This window comes from Nomascus leucogenys, chromosome 12 (genome assembly GCF_006542625.1).
Source record: "Nomascus leucogenys isolate Asia chromosome 12, Asia_NLE_v1, whole genome shotgun sequence".
NCBI lineage: Eukaryota > Metazoa > Chordata > Mammalia > Primates > Hylobatidae > Nomascus > Nomascus leucogenys.
Window position 1 is genome coordinate 50,957,378 of NC_044392.1, and position 22,211 is coordinate 50,979,588.

General features: G+C 44.7%; 1 protein-coding gene across 2 annotated transcripts in view; it reads right to left on the reverse strand.

Moving 5' to 3' along the window:
- Window positions 1-9,105: 9,105 nt before the first annotated feature.
- PRPF3 (pre-mRNA processing factor 3) overlaps window positions 9,106-22,211 on the reverse strand; it is a 35,605-nt gene continuing 22,499 nt past the window's right edge. For both annotated transcript variants that reach the window (XM_030824647.1, XM_030824646.1), the window contains 7 exons: window positions 19,697-19,840; window positions 18,886-18,985; window positions 18,600-18,713; window positions 17,031-17,149; window positions 16,676-16,759; window positions 13,695-13,756; window positions 9,106-9,468 (listed from right to left, as the gene is read on the reverse strand). In XM_030824647.1, the coding sequence (XP_030680507.1) occupies window positions 9,322-9,468; window positions 13,695-13,756; window positions 16,676-16,759; window positions 17,031-17,149; window positions 18,600-18,713; window positions 18,886-18,985; window positions 19,697-19,840 (770 nt within the window). In that variant the 3' untranslated portion in view covers window positions 9,106-9,321. The remainder of the gene's footprint in view (window positions 9,469-13,694; window positions 13,757-16,675; window positions 16,760-17,030; window positions 17,150-18,599; window positions 18,714-18,885; window positions 18,986-19,696; window positions 19,841-22,211) is intronic.

Sequence of the window (22,211 nt, forward strand, 5' to 3'; positions counted from 1 at the left end):
CCCGTCTCGGCCTCCCAAAGTGCTGGGATTACGGGCGTGAGCCACCGCGCCCGGCCAGCCTGGCTTTTTTCACTTAATAATATGCATTTCAGGCGGGGCACGGTGGCTCATGCCTGTAATCCCAGTACTTTGGGAGGCCGAGGCGGGCAGATCACGAGGTCAGGAGTTCGAGACCAGCTTGGCCAACGTAGTGAAACCCCCGTCTCTATTAAAAATACAAAAATTAGCCGTGCATGGTGGCACATGCCTGTAGTCCCAGCTACTCCGGAGGGTGAGGAAGGAGAATCACTTGAACCTGGGAGGCGGAGGTTGCAGTGAGCTGTGATCAGGCCACTGCACTCCAGCCTGGGCAACAGAGCGAGATTCCACCTCAAAAAAAAAAAAAATGCATTTCAGTTCCTTCGATGTCTTTTCATGGCTTGATAGCTCATTTCATTTTAGTGCTGAATAATATTTCACTGTCCAGATGTGCCAGTTTTATTTATTCATTCCCCTTTAGGACATCTTGGCTGCTTCCACATTTTTGCAATTATGAATAAAGCTGTTATAAAGATCTCTGTACAGCTTTTGGGGTGAATATATTTTCAACTCCTTGGGTAAATACGAAGGAGCACAATTGTTAGATCATATGGTAAGAATATGTTTACTTTTGTAAGAAATCATCAACCTAAGGCCGGGCGCGGTGGCTCATGCCTGTAATCCCAGCACTTTCGGAGGCCGAGGCTGGTGCATCACCCGAGGTCAAGAGTTAGAAACCCGCCAGCCTGGGCCGGGCGCGGTGGCTCATGCCTGTAATCCCAGCACTTTCGGAGGCCGAGGCCGGTGCATCACCCGAGGTCGAGTTAGAAACCCGCCAGCCTGGGCCGGGCGCGGTGGCTCACGCTTGTAATCCCAGCACTTTGGGAGGCCGAGGCGGGCGAATCACGAGGTCAGGAGATCGAGACCACGGTGAAACCCCGTCTCTACTAAAAATACAAAAAATTAGCCGGGCGTGGTGGCGGGTGCCTGTAGTCCAAGCTACTCGGAGAGGCTGAGGCAGGAGAATGGCGTGAACCCGGGAGGCGGAGCTTACAGTGAGCCGAGATAGCGCCACTGCACTCCCGCCTGGGCGGCAGAGCGAGACTCCGTCTCAAAAAAAAAAAAAAAAAAAAAAAAAAAAGAAACCCGCCAGCCTGACCAATATGGTGAAACCCCATCTCTACTAAAAATACAGGGCCAGGCGCGGTGGCTCACACCTGTAATCCCAGCACTTTGGGAGGCCAAGCAGGGTGGATCACAAGGTCAGGAATTCAACACCAGCCTGACCAATATGGTGAAACCCCCTCTCTACTAAGATTACAAAAAATTAGCCGGGCACAGTGGCACATGCCTGTAATCCCAGCTACTCAGGAGGCTGAGGCAGGAGAATTGCTTGAACCTGGGCAGCAGAGGTTGCAGTGACCCGAGGTCGCGCCACTGCACTCCACCCTGGGTGACAGAGTGAGACTTTGTCTCAAAATAAATACATACGTACATAAAATAAAATAAAACGAAATTAGCTGGACATGGTGGCAGGCGCCTGTAATCCCAGCTACTTGGGAGGCTGAGGCAGGAGAATAGCTTGAACCTGGGAGGCAGATGTTGCAGTGAGCCAAGATCACGCCATTGCACTACCGCCTGGGCAACAAGACTGAAACTCCCTCTCAAAAAAAAAAAAAAAAAAAAAAGAAAGCGGCCGGGCGCGGTGGCTCATGCCTGTAATCCAGCACTTTGGGAAGCCGAGATGGGCAGATCACCTAAGGTCATGAGTTTGAGGCCAACCTAACCAACATGGAGAAACCCCGTCTCTACTAAAAATACTAAATTAGCTAGGCATGTTAGCGCATGCCTGTAACCCCAGCTACTTAAAAAAAAAGAAACATCAACCTGTCTACCAAACTGGATTTACCATTTTGCATTTCCATCAGTTCTACATCCTCACCAGCATTTAATACTGTTAATCTTTTGGATTTTGGCCACTCTAATAGGTGTGTAGCAGTATCTAATTGTTGTTTTAACTTGCATTTCCCTAATGACATATGATGTGGAGCATTTTCTTATTTTTTTGAGACGGAGTTTTGCTCTTGTTGCCCAGGCTGGAGTGCAATGGCACGATCTTGGCTCACTGCAACCTCCACCTCCCAGGTTCAAGCAATTCTCCTGCCTCAGCCTCCCAAGTAGCTGGGATTACAGGCATGCACCACCATGCCTGGCTAATTTTGTATTTTTAGTAGAGACAGGGTTTCTCCATGTTGGTCAGGCTGGTCTTGAACGCCCTACCTCAGGTAATGTGCTGGCCTTGGCTTCCCAAAGTGCTGGGATTACAGGTGTGAGCCACTGCACCCGGCCTGATGTGGAGCATCTTTTCATGTGTTTATTTGCCATCTCTGTATCTTTTTTTGATGATGTGTCCGTTAAGGTCTTCGGCCCACATTTTTTTTTTTTTTTTTGAAACCGAGTCTCACTGTCACCCACGCTGGAGTGCAGTGGCGCCATCTCGGCTCACTGCAAGCTCTGCCTCCTGGGTTCGTGCCATTCCCCTGCCTCAGCCTCCTGCGTAGCTGGGACTACAGGCGCCTGCCACCACGCCTGGTTAATGTTTTGTATTTTTAGTAGAGATGGGGTTTCACCATTAGCCAGGATGGTCTCGATCTCCTAACCTCGTGATCCGCCTGCCTCAGCCTCCCAAAGTGCTGGGATTACAGGCATCAGCCACGGCGACAGGCCCTTTTTTTTTTTTTTTTTTTTTTTTTAAATGGAGTCTGTCTGTTGACCAGGCTGGAGTGCAGTGGCAGGATCTCAGGTCACTGCAACCTCAACCTCCTGGGTTCAAACAGTTCTCCTGCCTCAGCATCTCCGGTAGCTGGGATTACAGACATATGCCACCATGCCCGGCTAATTTTTGTATTTTTAGTAGGGACAGGGTTTCGCCATGTTGGCCAGGCTGGTCTGGAACTCCTGACCTCATGTGATCCGCCCACCTTGACCTCCCAAAGTGCTGGGATTACAGGTGTGAGCCACCGCGCCAGCCCCACTTTTTAATTGAGTTGTTCATTTTCTTAGTGTTGAGTTTTAGGAGTTCTTTGTATATTTTGGATAAGTCCTTTATCAGATACATCTTTTGCAAATATTTTCTTCCAGTATGAGGCTTTTTTTTTTTTTTTTTGGTGATGGAGTCTCGCCCTGTCGCCCAGGCTGAAGTGCAGTAGTGTGATCTCAGCTCACTGCAACCTCTGCCTCCTGAGTTCGAGCAATTCTCATGCCTCAGTCTCCTGAGTAGCTGGGATTACAAGCGCCCACTATGATGCCCGGCTAATTTTTTGTATTTTTGGAAGAGACAGGGTTTCACCATATGGGCCAGGCTGGTCTCGAACTCCTGACTTCAAGTGATCCGCCTGCCTAAGCCTCCCGAAGTGTGGGAATACAGGCGTAAGCCACCACACCCAGCCCTTCTTTTCATTTTCTTGACAGTGTCTTTTGCACAGCAGAATTTTTCATTTTAATTAAGTCCAGTTTATAATTTTTTCTTTCATAGATCATGCCTTTGGTGTTGTTTCTAAAAAAATCAAGGCTGGCTGGGCACGGTGGCTCACGCCTGTAATCCCAGCACTTTGGGAGGCCAAGGCAGGCGGATCAGGAGGTCAGGAGTTCGAGACCAGCCTGGACAACTAAGTGAAACCCCGTCTCTACTAAAAATACAAAAAATTAGCTGGGTGTGGTGACACACACCTGTAGTCCCAGCTACTCGAGAGGCTGAGGCCAGAGAATTGCTTGAACCTGGGAGGCAGAGGTTGCAGTGAGCAGAGGCAACACCATTGCACTCCAGCCTAGGTGACAGAGTGAGACTCCATCTCAAAAAAAAAAAAAAAAGTCAAGGCCAACCCCAAGGTCAGCTACATTTTCTGTTATCTACTAGGTGCTTTACAGCTTTGCATTTTACATTTAGGTCTGTTACCTATTTAAAGTTAATTTGTGTCTAGATTTACTTTTTTCCATGTGAATGTCCAGTTGTTCCAACACCAATTTTTAAAAAAGATTATCTCTCCTCTATTATATTGCTTTTGCTCCGTTGTCAAAGAGCAGTTGCTATATTTATGTGAGTCTATCTCTGGGATCTCTATTCTGTTCCACTGATCTATTCTTTCACCAATACCATACTACCAGCTGGGCATGGTGGCTCACGCCTGTAATCCCAGCACTTTGGAGGCCAAGGCTGGTGGACCACCTGAGGTTGGGAGTTCAAGACCAGCATGACCAACATGGTGAAACCTCATCTCTACTAAAAATATAAAATGAGCTGGGCATGGTGGCACATGCCTGTAATCTCAGCTACCTGGGAGGCTGAGGCAGGAGAATCACTTGAACCCGGGAGGCAGAGTTTGCAGTGAGCTAAGATTGCACCATTGCACTCGAGCCTGGGCAACAAGAGTGAAACTCCGTCTCAAAAAAAAAAAAAAAAAAAAAAAAAGCCAGCCACGGTGGTTCTTGCCTGTAATCCCAGTACTTTGGGAGGCCAAGGCGGGTGGATCACCTGAGGTCAGAAGTTCAAGACCAGCCTGGCCAATGTGGTGAAACCCCATCTCTACTAAAAATATGCAAAAATTAGCTGGGCATGGTGGCAGGCGCCTGTAATCCTCGCTACTCAGGAGGCTGAGGTAGGAGAACTGCTTGAGCCCAGGAGACGGAGGTTGCAGTGAGCTGAGATTGCACCACTGCACTCCAGCCTGGGCAATAGAGCGAGACTCCGTCTCAAAACAACAACAACAACATCAACAAAAATACCACCTTCATTACTGTCGCTTTACAGTAATTCTCAAAGTTGGGTAATAGAGTCCTTTGACACTCTATTGGATTTTTTTTTTTTTTTTCCTTGAGACAGGGTCTCACTTTGTCACCCAGGCTGAAGTGCAATGGTACTTCCCAGGCCCAAGTGATCCTCCCAGCCTCCAGGTAGCTGGAACCACAGGCACGTGCCACCATGCCCGGCTAATTTTATTTTTAAATTTTTTGTAGACCGGGTGCAGTGACTCATCACTGTAATCCCAGCACTTTGGGAGGCCAAGACAAGAAGATACCTTGAGCTCTGGAGTTGGAAACCAGCCTGGGCAACAAAGCGATACCTCGTCTCTACGAAAAAATTTAAAAACTAGCCAGGTGTGGTGGCATGTGCCTGTAGACTCAGCTACTCAGGAGGCTGAGAGGTGGGAGGATTGCTTGAGCCTGGGACGTCCAGGCAGCAGTGAGCTGAGATCATGCCACACCACTCCAACCTGGGCAACAAAGCGAGACCTTGTCTCAAAAAAAAAAAAAAGTTGCAGAGATGGGATCTCCTTATGTTGTCCAGGCTGGTCTCAATGATCTTCCAGCCTCGGTATCCCAAGGTGCTGAGATTACAGGCATGAGCCACCACACTCAACCAGAACTGACATCTTTACAATACTGTCTTCCTACCATGAATGTGAAATACCATTGCTTTATTTAGTTTTTTTTTAATTAGAGTTTTGTAGTTTTCTTCATATAGATCTTACACATATTTGGATTTATCCCTAAGTATTCCACTTCCTTTTGGTGGTAATGTAAATGGAATTGATTTTAATTTCAAATTCTACTTGTTCATTACTCGTATACAGGAGAGCAACTGATATTTGTATTGTTACCTTATATCCTGTAACCTTACTATAATCATTTATTCCAGCCAAAGGGTTTCTAAAACTCTTTCCAATGAAAATAAAAAAGAAAGAAAAAAATAGCTCTTTCCAAAACTAATAACTGCCGTTAACTAAAGGTATTCAAAAAGGACTGGAAATAGATGAAATTACCAAAATTCACAAAGTTTTTTTTTTTTTTTTTTGAGACAGAGTCTTGCCCTGTTGCCCAGGCTGGAGTGCAGTGGCATGATCTTGCTCACTGCAACCTCCGCCTCCTGGGTTCAAGTGATTCTCCTGCCCCAGCCTCCCGAGTAGCTGGGATTACAGGCGCGTGCCTCCATGCCCAGCTAATTTTTGTATTTTTAGTAGAGACGGGGTTTCACCATGTTGGTCAGGCTGGTCTCGAACTTCTGACCTCATGATCCGCCCACCTCGGCCTCCCAAAGTGCTGAGATTACAGGCATGAGCCACCGCGCCCGGCTCACAAAGTATTTTAAGTGATAACAGCATCCCCAGGTAAGAACTATCCTGAGGATAACATTCATTTGAAAGAACATTTATGTCCCTACCTCTTTATTGTGCAAATGAGGCAATATACACTTAGTGGCTGAGTTTGGTCTGTACTCAAACGAATCTGGGTTTAAATTAAGCTCTACAACTTACTAAGTCATAACCTTGGGCAAATTATTTACTCTAAGCCTCAGATTCCTCACCTCTAAAATGCATATCTCTTATAAGTTTGTAAGGAGAAATAAGGAGGTAATGCTTGAGAAAATTTAAGAACAATTAACACCTGGAGGCACAGAGAGACGCATGATATACTCAAGACAAGTTTGAGTCTCATTATGGGTACATTATAATAAACTATAGCATATTGTAATATAAATATTTCTTTTAGATCTTATGCAATCAATTCATTTTTGAAGTAGTGTATAAATTATTTACACATATACTAGTAACAAATCCTTTAACAGAACAAAAACACTCATTTTTATGACAATGAATTTTTCCCCTGCATTTGCTTAAATCAGGAAATACTAAAATAGCTAGTTCAATTATCTAGCTCCCAAGTTTCACAGATATAATTACTAGTAAGCACTCAAAATCTTCATTGCTGTGTCCTGGTAAGCTAGAGTTATTTCAAAGATTTCATCCTGTACCACCCTTCAGATGATGAACCTCACTCATCTGGGTTAGTTTGCTTTTCTCTTTTTTTTTTTTTTTTTTTTTGAGATGGAATTTTGCTCTTGTTGCCCCCAGGCTGGAGTGTAGTGGTGCAATCGTGGCTCAGGGCAACCTCCGCCTCCTGGGTTCAAGCAATTCTCCTGCCTCAGTCTCCCAAGTAGCTGGGATTACAGGCATGCACCACCACGCTCGGCTAGTTTTGTATTTATAGTGGAGACGGGGTTTCTCCATGTTGGTCAGGCTGGTCTCAAACTCCCGATCTCAGGTGATCCACCCACCTCAGCCTCCCAAAGTGCTGGGATTATAGGCATGAGCCACTGCACCCAGCCGTGCTTATCTCTTTTTTTGACTTTTTTTTTGAGACAGAGACTGGCTCTGTCATCAGGCTGGAGTGCAGTGGCGTGATCTTGGCTCACTGCAACCTCCGCTTCCCAGGTTCAAGTGATTCTCCTGCCTTAGCCTCCCAAGTAGCTAGGACTACAGGCGTGCGCCACAACACCAGCTAATTTTTGTATTTTTACTAGAGATGGGGTTTCACCATGTTGGCCAGGATGGTCTCAATCTCTTGACCTCGTGATCCGCCTGCCTCGGCCTCGCAAAGTGCTGGGATTAGAGGCGTGAGCCACCACTCCCGGCCTTTTTTTTTTTTTTTTTTTTTGAGAAGGAGCTTTGCTCTCGTTGCCCAGGCTGGAGTGCAGTGACGTGATCTTGACTCACTGCAACCTCTGCCTCCTGGGTTCAAGCAATTCTCCTGCCTCAGCCTCCTGAGTAGCTGGGATTACAGGTACCCACCACCACACCCAGCTAATTTTTTGTATCTTTAGTAGAGATGGGGTTTCGCCATGTTGGGCAGGCTGGTCTGGAATTCCTGACCTCAGATGATTTGCCTGCCTCGACCTCCCAAAGTGCTGGGATTACAGGCATGAGCCACCAAGCTCAGCTTGCTTATCTCTAAAAAAGAATCCTTTGAGCTGGAGCTTAAAAAAATTAAAATCGGGCCGGGCACGGTGGCTCACACCTGTAATCCCAGCACTCTGGGAGGCCGAGGTGGGCAGATCACGAGGTCAGGAGATCGAGACCAGCCTGGCCAATATGGTGAAACCCCGTCTCTACTAAAAAATACAAAAATTAGCCGAGTGTGGTGGCGTGCGCCTGTAGTCCCAGCTACTTGGGTGGCTGAGGCAGGAGAATCGCTGGAACCTGGGAGGTGGAGGTTGCAGTGAGCCGAGATCGCGCCGCTGCACTCCAGCCTGGGCGACAGAGCGAGACTCGGTCTAAAAAGAAAAAAAAATTAAAATTAAGAAGGAGAGAAGTTGCACTAGTTTTTCCTCAAAGCCCTGTGTGGTCCCCTATCTCTTCCCACCTCCTTGATGGTAGTGCTCCCCTAATACTACCTCAAAGTTGGAACTCTGACCAGGACCTGAAATACAGATTTTTTTTTTAAAGGGGGTTAATTTTATAACACAGAATGTTTTAACTTCTTGTCAAACATCCATTCTCCAATACCAATACATAGCATGCTCCACCTAGCAAGAAGGTATGGGAGCTCTATTGACTTGTTTGATCCATTCCCAACACAGGCAATATGAAACGGAAGGATAGGTATGGTAAAAATTTTGGACTTCAAATACTCCTAAAATCAAACCAGAAACATTAAATGCTGAAATAAAACCACCCACATGTAGTCGGATTCAGAGATAGAAAAAAAAAAACTACACAATTTCTATTAGAAGCAGATTTTTAAACTAGTAAAAGAGACAAAATGGGCTAAATTCTTAAATCCTATTCCACTTTACAAACTGACCCATAGCATCCTCATTGGACTTTCCCTGTGTCCATTTCACCCACAAAACACATTCCCACATATGCATCCCCTAGAGGAATTGATTTCCTGGAAAGACTACTTAGCCAAGTCCTGAGGTAGTCTGTCTAACCTGGTGATTCTCTTGGTTAAGGGATGGATACTCATTTGTCCCTTCTTCCTCCCTTACCACTTTACACATCTCCCTGCTTCATTCTGCTCCAGGAAAACAGTATTTATCATTCTAGCTCCAGGATGAAATCAGACATTTCTGATAGACTTCAAAAATACACATCCATCTATCCATCCATCCATTCATCCATTTATATATATAAATAAATGTCAATGACAAAAAATGTTTTTTTCTACAGCAATTGCTAAAAGTCTGGAAAAAAGATCACCTGGAGACCCAAACTCTAATACTTATGAATGTGTGAAAAATATCACACCAAGTTTAAAAATAACTCTTTAATCATATGCACATAAGGGGAATAAAGGGCAACACCAGGCTGACTCGGGAGGAGAGCAAGATATTCTCCCTTTGTCCCAATGTCTGCTTGGCACAGTTCTGAGATCACACAAACAAGTGGGAGTGGGTTGGGAAATAGAATAAGTGAGAGGACTGAAGAGACAAAGGCAAGGAGGGAGAGGCAAGGGCTTGCAGTAGTCTCAATCAGTGGACTCTAACACAGATTCACTCAGCGCAAGGTCCCAGTAGTGTTCAGCCCCATGCTTTTTGAAATGCTCACGAGCCATGTTTTCTGTAGGACACTGTTTAAACTTCATCTCTCCAAAGCTCCGGTCTTTGGCTGTACCCTAGAAAAGAGATATATAATAAAAACACTTCAATTTATTATTTAAATCAGATATAATATTCTTTTATAAGAAGACCTAGTAACATTTGTGAGACATGTGCCAAGCTGAACGTGATTTTATGGTTAAAAAAAATTTTGACCTCCATTTCCTTGGATATTTGGGTTTTTTTGAGATGGAGTCTCGCTCTGTCGCCCAGGCTGGAGTGCAGTTGCATGATCTCAGCTCACTGCAAGCTCCGCCTCCCGGGTTCATGCCATTCTCCTGCCTCAGCCTCTGGAGTAGCTGGGACTACAGGTGCCCGCTACCACGCCCGGCTGATTTTTTCTATTTTTAGTAGAGACGGGGTTTCACCGCGTTAGCCAGGATGGTCTCGATCTCCTGACCTCGTGATCCTCCCACCTTGGCCTCCCAAAGTGCTGGGATTATAGGCGTGAGCCACTGCGCCCAGCCTCCTTGGATATTTGTGCGAGTTTTTACGAATTCATATGCAAAAGGCTTTTAGTTTTTTGAAATGAGGATGAGGAATTATTTGCTCTGGTGCCTGGGTGGAACAGCAAGTCAGGAAGAACTATGGAAGGTGGAATGAGATAAACTTATCTCCTACCAGGCCTTAAGGGCTAAATTTGGGCCTTCAACAAGGCCCAAGAAACTATTTATACAAGCAGGAGGCTTTGGGGCCCAGCAACAAAGAACAACTGGGGGCGGGGAACAGAAGAGCAGGTACCAGCTGAGAATTACAACAGAAAAAGACAGTACTGGGCAGAATGGCATTCTTGCCAAAGTTACCAGCAGCAGTGGCAGTCACAAAGCAATACCTCAAGAGGCTTTCAGGGAGTAGACTCCAATAAGGAGGCTGGAGCAGAACTTGGCTTATTTCTGAACATGAGAGACAATTCCTGAAAACTAAATTCCTACAACATTAATACTGGTTCTCTAAGAAGCCAGGACTTTTTCAGTAAGTACTCTTCAGAGATAAATAGAAGAAAATTGAAAGATGAGGGGGCTGAGATATGTGAAGGTAGAGCTGGGCACAGTAGCTCATGCCTATAATCCCAGCACTTTGGGAGGCTGAGGTGGGAGGATCACTCAAGGCTAAGAGTTCAAGACAAGCCTGGGCAACATAGTGAGATCCATTTCTAAAAAAAAAAAAAAAAAAAAAAAAAAAATTAGCCAGGCACAGTGGTGTGGATCCGAGGTCTCAGATACTTGAGACGCTAAGACTGGAGGATTGCTTGTCCCTAGGAGTCCAAGGCTGTAGCGAGCTATGACTGCACCACTGCATACCAGCCTGGGCAACAGAGCAAGACCCTGTCTCTAAAAAAAAAAAAAAAATTGATTAAAAAACGATAACAAATATGCAGGTGCGAATTTATAAAACAGAGAACAAATACTATCGTTATTATCATCTAATTTGTATGCATAAATTGAAGAATCTGGGATAAAGCAGGATACATGAAAACCTTTTTTTTTTAATTTTTATTTTTTGATTGCTCCTTCAGAAGAAAAACTATTAATAGCAATTACCTATAAAGACTGGTCTGAAGAGATCAGCGAATAGGAAGAGACTTTTTTTTTGAGACACAGTCTCGCACTGTCGCCCAGGCTGGAGTGCAATGGCGCGATCTCGCCTCACTGCAACCTCCGCCTCCCAGATTCAAGCGATTCTCCTGCCTCAGCCTCCCAAGTAGCTGGGATTACAGGCACTGGCCACCACGCCCAGCTAATTTTTGTATTTTTAGTAGAGACTGGATTTCACCGTGTTGGCCAGGTTAGTCTCGAATTCCTGACCTCGTGATCCGTCCACCTTGGCCTCCCAAAGTGCTGGGATTACAGGCCTGAGCCACCGCACCCGGCCTGAGACTTTTTCTTTTTTTTTTTTTTTTTTAAAGACAGGGTCGGCCGGGCGCGGTGGCTCACGCTTGTAATCCCAGCACTTTGGGAGGCCAAGGCGGGCGGATCACGAGGTCAGGAGATCGAGACCACGGTGAAACCCTGTCTCTACTAAAAATACAAAAAAATTAGCCGGGCGTGGTGGCGGGCACCTGTAGTCCCAGCTACTCGGAGAGGCTGAGGCAGGAGAATGGGGTGAACCTGGCAGGCGGAGCTTGCAGTGAGCCGAAATTGCGCCACTGCACTCCAGCCTGGGCGACAGAGCAAGACTGCGTCTCAAAGACAGGGTCTCACTCTGGTGTCCAGGCTGGAGTGCAGTGGCACAGTCACAGCTCACTGCAGCTTCAAACTCCGAAGCTGAAGCAATCTTCCCACCTCAGCCTCTCAAGTAGCTGGGACTACAGACAGATGCCACCAGGCCAGGCTAATTTTTGTAAAATGTTTGTATTTTTTTGTAGAGATGGGGTTTCGCCATATTGCCCAGGCTGGTCTTGAACTCCTGAGCTCAAGTGATCCAACCACCTCATCCTCCCAAAATGCTGGGATTATAGGCATGAGCCATTGTGCTGGGTCTCAGTAAGTACTCTTCTGTATAATTAGAATTCGTTTTTTTTTTTTTTTATGTCACCCAGGCTGGAGTGCACTGGCGCAATCTCGGCTCACTGCAAGCTCCGCCTCCCGGGTTCACGCCATTCTCCTGCCTCAGCCGCTCCAAATAGCTGGGACTACAGGCACCCGCCACCACGTCCGGCAAATTTTTTGTATTTTTTAGTAGAGACGGGGTTTCACCGTGGTCTCGATCTCCTGACCTCGTGATCCGCCCGCCTCGGCCTCCCAAAGTGCTGGGATTACAAGCGTGAGCCACCGCGCCCGGCTTAGAATTTGTTTTTAATCTTAATAAACATTTACTACTTTTGTAATAATGTACCACTTTTATAATAGAGAATTCATTAATAGAAATAAGCACATTTTACTGCTCGCTTCAGCAGCACATATACTAGAAATAAGCACATTTTAAAAATAGAAGATATATGGCTGGGTGTGGTGACTCATGCCTGTAATCCCAGCACTTTGGGAGGCCAAGGCAGTCGGATGACCTCAGGTCAGGAGTTCGAGACCAGCTTGACCAATATGGCGAAACCCCGTCTCTACTAAAAATACAAAATTAGCCAGGTGTGGTGGCTCATGCCTGTAATTCCAGCTACTCAGGAGGCTGAGGCAGGAGAATTGCTTGAACCCAGGAGGCGGTGGTTGCGGTGAGCTGAGATTGCACCATTGCGCTCCAGCCTGGGCAACAAGGGCAAAACTCTGTCTCAAAAAAAAAAAAAGAAAAAGAAATGGAGGGGCTGGGCACAGTAGCTCATGCCTGTAATCCCAGCACTTTGGGAGGCCGAGGCAGGCGGATCACCTGAGGTTGGGAGTTCAAGACCAGCCTGATCAACATGGAGAAACCCCATCTCTACTATAAATACAAAAATTAGTCGGGCATGGTGGCGTGTGCCTGTAATCCCAGCTACTTGGGAGGCTGAGGCAGGAGAATCGTTTGAACCTGGGAGGTAGACGTTGCAGTGAGCCGAGATCATGCCATTGCACTCCAGCCTGGGCAACAAGAGCAACAAGAGCGAAACTCCATACCACCCCCCCGCCCCCACAGAAAAATGATATACATGTACTATACCTAAAAGCAAACATGAAAACATTAATACTGGTTTTAATACTGGTTCTCTAAGAAGCCTTCAGGAGTTAAAGAACTAGATAACCATAAAAAATATTCCACTTGAAGAGTGATTTAGTCACATTTTATGAAGCACTATCACATAATTATCTAATTTCATTCTCAAAAACTTGACAATATAGAGAGCAAATAGTATCCACATTTTATAGCTAAGGCAACAGAATTTGACATTAAGAGTCTTGCCCAGATTGCACAGCTAATAAGCAGTACTGCCCAGCCTCCTAACTTTATATTCTTAAGTCTAGTACTTCCTTCACTATATCCAAAGGTAAATCCCACAACAATTCATTCCCCTCTTTCCAAGTCTCATATTCATGACTGTGAAATAAGTAATTTTCGGTAGAGAATCTGTATTCCTGCTACCAGCAGCACTGTCCACACACTTCCCCAGATAGCATATACTAAATATTCACCAATTTAATTAAACAGATGATCAGGAAGAATTTACTGCCAACCATTTAAAAATGGATTCCAAAAAGAAACATAAATTATTTAAGGCATTATTCACTGATTAGATCTTACATTCCATTGCTCTACTTAAATAGTATAAGTAAGCAGGAGTTGGCTAAAGTTTTACAATGTTTTACAAAGGATCACCTACCTCCCAGACTAGTACACATTTGTTGGTTTTCTTCACAGCTTCCTCATCAGATTCCTCATCATCTGGAAGAGAAATCTTGTTATAGACTTAGACGTGAGATTCAGGTTCTAAACAAACAATATTCAAGTCTACCCAAACTCTCTAAAATATTGTCACCCTTTTTATGTGTTGGACCAAATGTTTTCTTTTCTGTTGCTCTTTATTTTCCCCAAATTAGACTTGAAGCTCCAAGTAGGCAGTAATATTAATTGATACAATTAGCATTTACTTAGCACTTGTTATGAATCAAGAGCTCCACTAGGTACTGGGAATAAGGAAATAAAATACAAGCAGTCAAGAATAAAAACTTGTCCTAGGCACTTTGGGAGGCAGGCTTCATATGTCAACATCATATATTACTCTCAAAAAACTTTCGCCCAATGGAGGAGGAGGGCAGATATACCAAATCAAAATTATCGGCCAGCGTGGTGGCTCACGCCTGTAATCCTAGCACTTTGGAAGGCTGAGGTGAGTGGATCACCTGAGGTCAAGAGTTTGAGACCAGCCTGGCCAACATGGTGAAACCTCATCTCTACTAAAAATACAAAAATTAGCCAGGTGTGGTGGCAGGTGCCTGTAATCCGAGCTTCTCAGGAGGCTGAGGCAGGAGAATCACTTGAACCTGGGAGGTGGAGGTTGCAGTGAGCCAAGATGGTGCCACTGCACTCCAGCCTGGGCAACAGAGCAGACTCCATCTCAAAAAAAAAAAAAAAATGCACGTGTAAAACAAAATAAAGTATTTTTTATTCTCAGGTATCTTAAGATGAACTCTCTGCAGATTTTATTTATATATATTTTTTGAGATGGAATCTTGCTCTGTTACTCAGGCTGGAGTGCAGTGGTATGATCTCGGCTCACCGCAACCGCTTCCCGGGTTCCAGTGATTCTCCTGCCTACGCCTCCCGAGTAGCTGGGATTACAGGCGCACGCTGCCATGCCCAGCTCATTTTTGTATTTTTTACTAGAGATGGAGTTTCACCATGTCAGACTGGTCTCAAACTCCTGACCTCAGGTGATCCACCCGCCTTGGCCTCCCAAAGTGCTGGGATTACAGGCACTTTGCAGATTTTAAGGCCTCTCTGCAGATTTTAAATGCTAATCCAGGTCTTCAAAGATGAGAAGAATGAACACTAATGGGAGTATGATGGCCAGAAGAATGTCAAATATAGACAGTCCTTGACTTACAATTTTTTGCCTTGAGAATAGTGTGAAAGTGATAAATATTTAGTAGAAAATGTACTTCAAATTTTAGATTTTGAGACTTTCCTGGGCTAGCAATATGCAGTAAAATACTCTTATAGGCCGGGCGTGGTGGCTCACGCTTGTAATCCCAGCACTTTGGGAGGCCGAGGCGGGCAGATCATGAGGTCAGGAGATCGAGACTACGGTGAAACCCCGTCTCTACTAAAAATACAAAAAATTAGCCGGGCGTGGTGGCGGGCGCCTGTAGTCCCAGCTACTCGGACAGGCTGAGGCAGAAGAATAGCATGAACCCGGGAGGCGGAGCTTGCAGTGAGCCGAGATCGCGCCACTGCACTCCAGCCTGGGAGACAGAGCGAGACTCCGTCTCAAAAAAAAAAAAAAAATACTCTTACATGAGATAAAAATAGGTTTTGTGTTAGATGATTTTGCCCAACTGTAGGCTAATCTAAGTATTCTGAGAAAGTATAACGAAGGCTAACCTGTTATGATGTCCTGTAGGTCAGATGTATTAAATGCATTTTTTTTTTTTTTTTTTTTTTTTGAGATGGAGTCTTGCTCTGCCGCCTAGGCTGGAGTGCGGTGGTGCAATCACAGCTTACTGCAACCTCCGCCTCCCAGGTTCAAGCCATTCTCCTGCCTCAGCCTCCCGAGTAGCTGGGATTACAGAGGCCCACCACCACGCCCTGAATTTTTGTGTTTTTAGTAGAGACAGGGTTTCACTATGTTGGCCAGGCTGGTTACGAACTCCTGACCTCAAATGATCTGCTCGCCTTGGCCTCCCAAAGTGCTCGGATTATAGGTGTGAGCCACTGCGCCTGGCCTTAGATGTTATTTTTGACTTAACAATATTTTCAACTTATCTTAGGTTTATTGGAACTAACCCCATCATAAGTTGAAGAGCATATGTATATGTACATGTACATGTATGTGTATGTGTATGTATGTATGTATGTGTGTATTGTGTGTGTGTGTGTGTATATCAGGCAAAAGAAATCGTTTGATCAAAGCAGAGCTTTTTTGACCTGAAGATCTTTTTGGCTTCAATCCTTAAAAAAAAAAAATCAAATAATAATAGAATATAGACACTGTACACATGAATGTATAGCTTACTAGATTTGCTTTTTCTTTTTTTTTTTGAGACAGGGTCTCATTCTGTCACCCAGGCTGGATTGCAGTGGCACGATCACAGCTTACTGCAGCCTCGACCTCCCCAAGCTCAAGTGATCCTCGTGCCACCTCAGCTTCCTGAGTAGCTGGGAATACAGGTGTGTGCCACCACATCCAGCAAATTTTTGTACTTTTTGTAGAGATGGGGTTTCACCACGTTGTTTGCCCAGGCTGGTCTCGAACTCCTGGCCTCAGGCAATCTGCCCGCCTCAGCCACCCAAAGTGCTAGGATTATAGGCATGAACCACCATGCCTAGCTGCTTGCTGAATTGTCAAATACTGAATAAATTCATGTAACCAGTACTCAGATCCAGGACAGACACAGAAACCAGCTGGTAGAAAAGCCTTAAATGATAGGCAAAAAAATAACTTTACCATTCATGCATATAATTATGTAGTAAATATTGTATGAATGTCTAGGAGGCTCAAAGCCTAAATGGGTCTTTCTAAAATTCCTCAACGCTACCTGGTGTTATCAAGAGTGTCACAGGGAGGGAATAAGATGAAAGGACAGATGCACCATCCCCACCTCCCACAGCTCTCCCACTTAATCCCCTCTAACCCCCATTCACCATCTCCCTTCGTGTTAGATGTCTGTTCATCCCACTTTATCCGATGCAGCATAAGACGCTTAAATTTCTTCTGGGCCTTGGGGCCTGGAAACAGAGAAGAAGAATTTTGCCAGAACTGTGGAAGAAGATGGGGTAGAAAGAACCTCTGAGCTCAGACATTAATGTGGTAGTTGAAGCAATCTCAGGAACCACATCTTAGGGCCTTCTACTCCAATAAACACAGAAGCAGAGACCTAGCATATTATATCAGGTATGGCACTAAAATACTATCTTTTTCTCCTTTCTCCCCACAATGCTAATCACTCTAAGCCTAGGGTTGTCTGGGGACAGTCTCCCTCAAGTTTTTCAGACTCACCCCCTTCCACTACTACCACGTTGACATCCTTGTGCAGTACCACCACCCCTGTCAGGTACAGTTGCCCAGCATTGGCTTCAATCTTGAACTTCTTGGCTGGGTTGCTCAAATTTCGAACTCTGGAGAAGGGAAAGTTTAGTTATGTCTTCCATTTTAGCATCAGCAGCTGCCTGAATGGAGTGGCAAGCAAAGAGATGAATCCAAAATGGTTTCCTCTCTATAAACAAAGGCCTCTGGAGTAAACAAATAGATGAATGCTTAAAAGGTAGAGTTGATGAGTCTAGAAATATTTCCACACTCTTAACATTTCTTCAAAGTCTAGCACTTTACATTAACCATTACATTACTAACCAAAGTTTACTCTAAGAATCAGGGAGAGGTATTTACTATCATCCAAACATACTTACAATCTCATTGTTCTTAACAATGTAAAGACCTACGACTTTTTGTCCTCTAGACCCTTAGACTCTTATAATATAGGATTACTTGGCTGGATTACACCTGTAATCCCAGCACATTGGGAGGCCAAAGTGGGCAGATCACGAGGTCAGGAGTTTAAGACCAGCCTGGCCAACATGGTGAAACCCCATGTTTACTAAAAATACAAAAATTAGCCAGGTGTGGGGGTGCGTGCCTGTAATCCTAGTTACTCAGGAGGCTGAGGCAGGAGAATCACTTGAACCTGGGAGGCAGAGGTTGCAGTGCGCCGAAATTGCACCATTGCACTCCTGCCTGGGCAACAAGACTGAAACTCAGTCTCAAAAAAATAAATAAATAAAAAAATATATATATAGGATCACTATATAGGCATGAAAATTTTCTAGGAGGATATGTGAAAAACTTACTAGCAATTACCTAAAGAGGGTGGTTCTAAGGGATCAGAGAATAGAAACGAGACATTTTGAGTAAGTGTTCTTCTGTGTTGTCACACAATTTTTTAAATCTTAATAAGCATTCACTATTTTTGTGATAATGCACCACTTTTATAATAAAGAATTAGTTAATAGAAATAAGTACATTTTAAAAGTAGAATATACACATGTACTCAACATAAAAGAATAAAAACATTAAATCAACACAAAGGTAGAAAAATATTTACAACATATAAAATGCATTTTGGAGTGAGGATGAAACACAGCAATACATCAGGGTAAAGATATGACTACTGAGGAAAGAAAATTTGTAATGCTTCCATGGATGTTGGAAGCAAACTCAGATCATTTAAAAAAAAAAGATAGGATGATATTTTATAGTTCTCAAAGGACATACAATCTTTAGTTCACATCTTGGCCTGAACAAGTATATTGATTTGTTCATTTTTTCAGAACTAATATTCTGGTAAAAAAAAAAAAAAAAGACTTGAGAGGGAAGAACTGGGTAACCATAAACATAAGTCATTAACCCTCGCTATTTTACAAGATTTACTAGCTCTTGATCCACACTAGGGTCATTAAAATAGAGTAGGAACTGGTGTTAGGTGTGCTTTTAGGCCACAATGATTCTGCCTCAAGCACTTGGAAAATGTTTTAGTAATTCTAAGGGGAAGTTTGGCCCAGTATGGACACCTACCTATATACAGATATGTGTACCCCCTGTGAAATGTCTTCTTTAAGCTTTTTAATTTTCTTGACCTTTCTCTGTTCTGCTGTGAGTTTTCGGGCAGCGTTGGCCTCTTCATGCGCTCTGTCGTGACAGGAAGGACATCCACAAGTGAGAAAGGCATTGAAGATCAGAGGCAGGGCTGAGGGAAAGAGAGAGCAACGGAGAACTCTCCCCTCCCTCCAAATATGGACCCCCCAGAAGAGTTTGGGAAAGGTACTTGCCCGAGGTTTCCACCCAATCCCATGGCACTTACTTCTGTCTTTTTGCCATCTGAGCTCTGACATGGGCTTCTACCTTCGTGGGGTCTTGAACAGCTTCTGTTCCTAATACTCGCATCAAATTAGAAATTCTCACTGCAGTGAAGAAAGGACAGCAATCAATCTTTGAAGTCACTTCTCCAGCTGGAGTAACTTGTTATTTCTTCCATACCAATTCATATTATTTACCTATTTCAAATCTCTGCTCTAAACTCACTTCCTCCAGTAACTCCTATCTTGAAAATCCCACCCAATCACTTCAGCATTTGCAGAAGTTCACACAATTAAGTTGAAGACTGGTATGCATTTACATTATCTGAAAATTTATGAAGGATGTGGAACTTAATTTCTTTCATACTTTTCACACTGATCACAGCGTCTAGTGAAAGAGCTTATACATAATAGTGCTCAGTCAAAATACTGCTGAGTGAGAATGTAACTACAGGGGCAAGTTTTTATCCTGTACTTTCATTGTAAAAATTAAAACATTAAGAATTATGTACATAAAAAGTCTACGCAAATACTGCAACTACTATCTCCATGAATTTCGAGACCTGTATTCTTCCAGGAAAACCAGAGTGTTGTATGATCAGTATGCTTAAAAATAAGCCACAAATGGCCTCTATAATGAATGTGTTGACTTATCTTAATATGAAAAGATGGTAGAAAACTTGGAGAAAAAAAGACCCCAAGAATAATTCTTAGAAACAGAAATCACTCAAACATAGAGATATGTTAAAGTTCCTCCAGGATTAAAGACATAAACTTGCCACTGTTTTTAACACCAGAGGCCACTGAGAAACGTACCTTTGGGTTCTGGAGGAGGCATCAGGCCCAGCCTGACTTTTTCTTGTAGTTCCTTCTGTGCTTCCCTCCTTGTTTGTCTCCGAAGTTTTTTCTGTTCCTTCTTGGTAAGATAAACTCCCAAAGTAACTGGTGTGTCATTGTCAACTGTCAGGCAGAGATATCGGTATACCAAAGCAATAAGAATACATATATATATTTTTTTCTCCCTCACTCTGTCACCCAGGTTGGAGTGCAATGGCATGATCTCAGCTCATTGCAGCCTCTGCCTCCTGGGTTCAAGTAATTCTCCTGCCCCAGCCTCCCGAGTACCTAGGATTACAGGCACAGGCCACTATGCCTGGCTAATGTTTGTATTTTTAGTAGAGATGGGGTTTCACCAGGTTGGCCAGGCATGAGCCACCAGGCCTGGACAGCAATAAGAATATTAAAGAAACCTAGGTAGGGCCGGGCACGGTGGCTCACGCCTGTAATCCCAGCACTTTGGGAGGTCGAGGCGGGCGGATCACCTGAGGTCAGGAGTTCGAGAACAGTCTGACCAACATGGAGAAACCCCATCTCTACTAAAAATACAAAATTAGCTGGGCGTGGTGGCGCATGCCTGTAATCCCAGTACTTGGGAGGCTGAGGCAGGAGAATCGCTTGAACTTGGGAGGCAGAGGTTGCAGTGAGCTGAGATCATGCCATTGCACTCCAGCCTGGACAACAAGAGCAAAACTCCATCTCAAAAAAAAAAAAAAAGAAACCTAGGTAAATATCAGTATCATTAAAAGAAACTTTAGGCTGGACGCAGTGGCTTATACCTATAATTCTAGCACTTTGGTAGGCCAAGGTGGGAGGATCGCTTGAGCCCAAGAGTTCGAGACCAGCCTGGACAACCAAGTGAGACCCAACTCTATTATAAACATTTTATGTAAAAAATATATTGAGGCCAGATGAGGTGGATCACGCCTGTAATCCCAGCACTTTGGGAGGCAAGGGTGGGCAGATCACGTGGTCAAGAGATAGAGACCAGCCTGGCCAACACGGTGAAACCCCAACTCCACCAAAAATACAAAAATTAGCTGGGCGTGGTGGCATGCACTTGTAGTCCCAGCTACTCAGGACGCTGAGGCAGGGGAATCACTTGAATCCGGGAGGTGGTGGTTCCTGTGAGCTGAGATTGTGCCACTTGCCACTGCACTCTAGCCTGGCAGCACAGCAAGACTCCATTTCAAAAAAAATGTGTGTGTGTGTGTGTGTGTATAAACTTTAAATAGAAAATGAAGAAAACTCGTTAATAAGGGATCAGTAAGATTAAAATCAGTTCAGGCCTGGTGCCCGGCAGTATGGCTATGTTTTTAAAAAACATTCTTATCTTTCCTTTTTTTGAGACGGAGTCTTGCTCTCTTACCCAGGCTGGAGTGCAGTGGCGCAATCTTAGCTCATTGCAAGCTCCGCCTCTTGGGTTCCCGCCATTCTTCTGCCTCAGCCTCCTGAGTAGCTGGGACTACCGGCGCCTGCCACCATGTCTGGCTAATTTTTGTATTTTTAGTAGAGACGGGGTTTCACCTTGTTAGCCAGGATGGTCTCGATTTCTTGATCTCGTGATCCGCCCGCCTCGGCCTCCCAAAGTGCTGGGATTACAGGCGTGAGCCACCTCGCCCGGCCTCTTATCTTTCTTAAGTAGTGTTCTTAGTTGTTTTCCTTTACGCTGTTAAACCCCCTCATTCAGTGATACCTGGCAAATGTAGAAAACAAAATTAGGGCCAGGTGTGGTGGCTCACGCAGGTAAACCCAGCACTTTGGGAAGCCTAGGTGGGCGGATCACTTGAGGTCAGGAGTTCAAGACGAGCATGACCAACATGGCAAAACCCTGTCTCTACTAAAAGTTCAAAAACTAGCCAGGTGTGGTGGCGGGCACCTATAATCCCAGCTACTTGGGAGGCTAAGGCAGGAGAATTGCTTCAACCCGGGGGGGTGAAAGTTGCAGTGAACGGAGATCGTGCCATTGCACTCCAGCCTGGGTGACAAAAGCGAAACTCCATCTCAAAAAAAAAAGGCCGGGTGCAGTGGCTCACACCTATAATCCCAGCACTTTGGGAGGCCAAGGCTGGCAGATCACCTGAGGTCAGGAGTTCGAGACCAGCCTGACCAAACATGGTGAAACCCTGTATCTACTAAAAATACAAAATTAGCTGGGCGTAGTGGCACATGACTGTAATCCCAGCTACTCATGAGGCTGAGGCAGGAGAATCACTTGAACCCAAGAGGCAGAGGTTGTGGTGAGCTGAGATCATGCCATTGCACTGCAGCCTGGACCACAAGAGCGAAACTCCTTCTCAAAAAAAAAAAGAAGCAACTTTGTTTCCCAGTTTCGACTTTGGGAAACTAACAAAAAGCCCTTTGGAGTTAGCATCCCTCACAGTGGGTAGTGGAGCATATCGCATCTAATAACACACCAACCCAAGAGTTTAGCTCTTGCATTTGCATTTGGCTGTGGATGCCACAACAACATGTGATTCTATAAAAGGAGCAA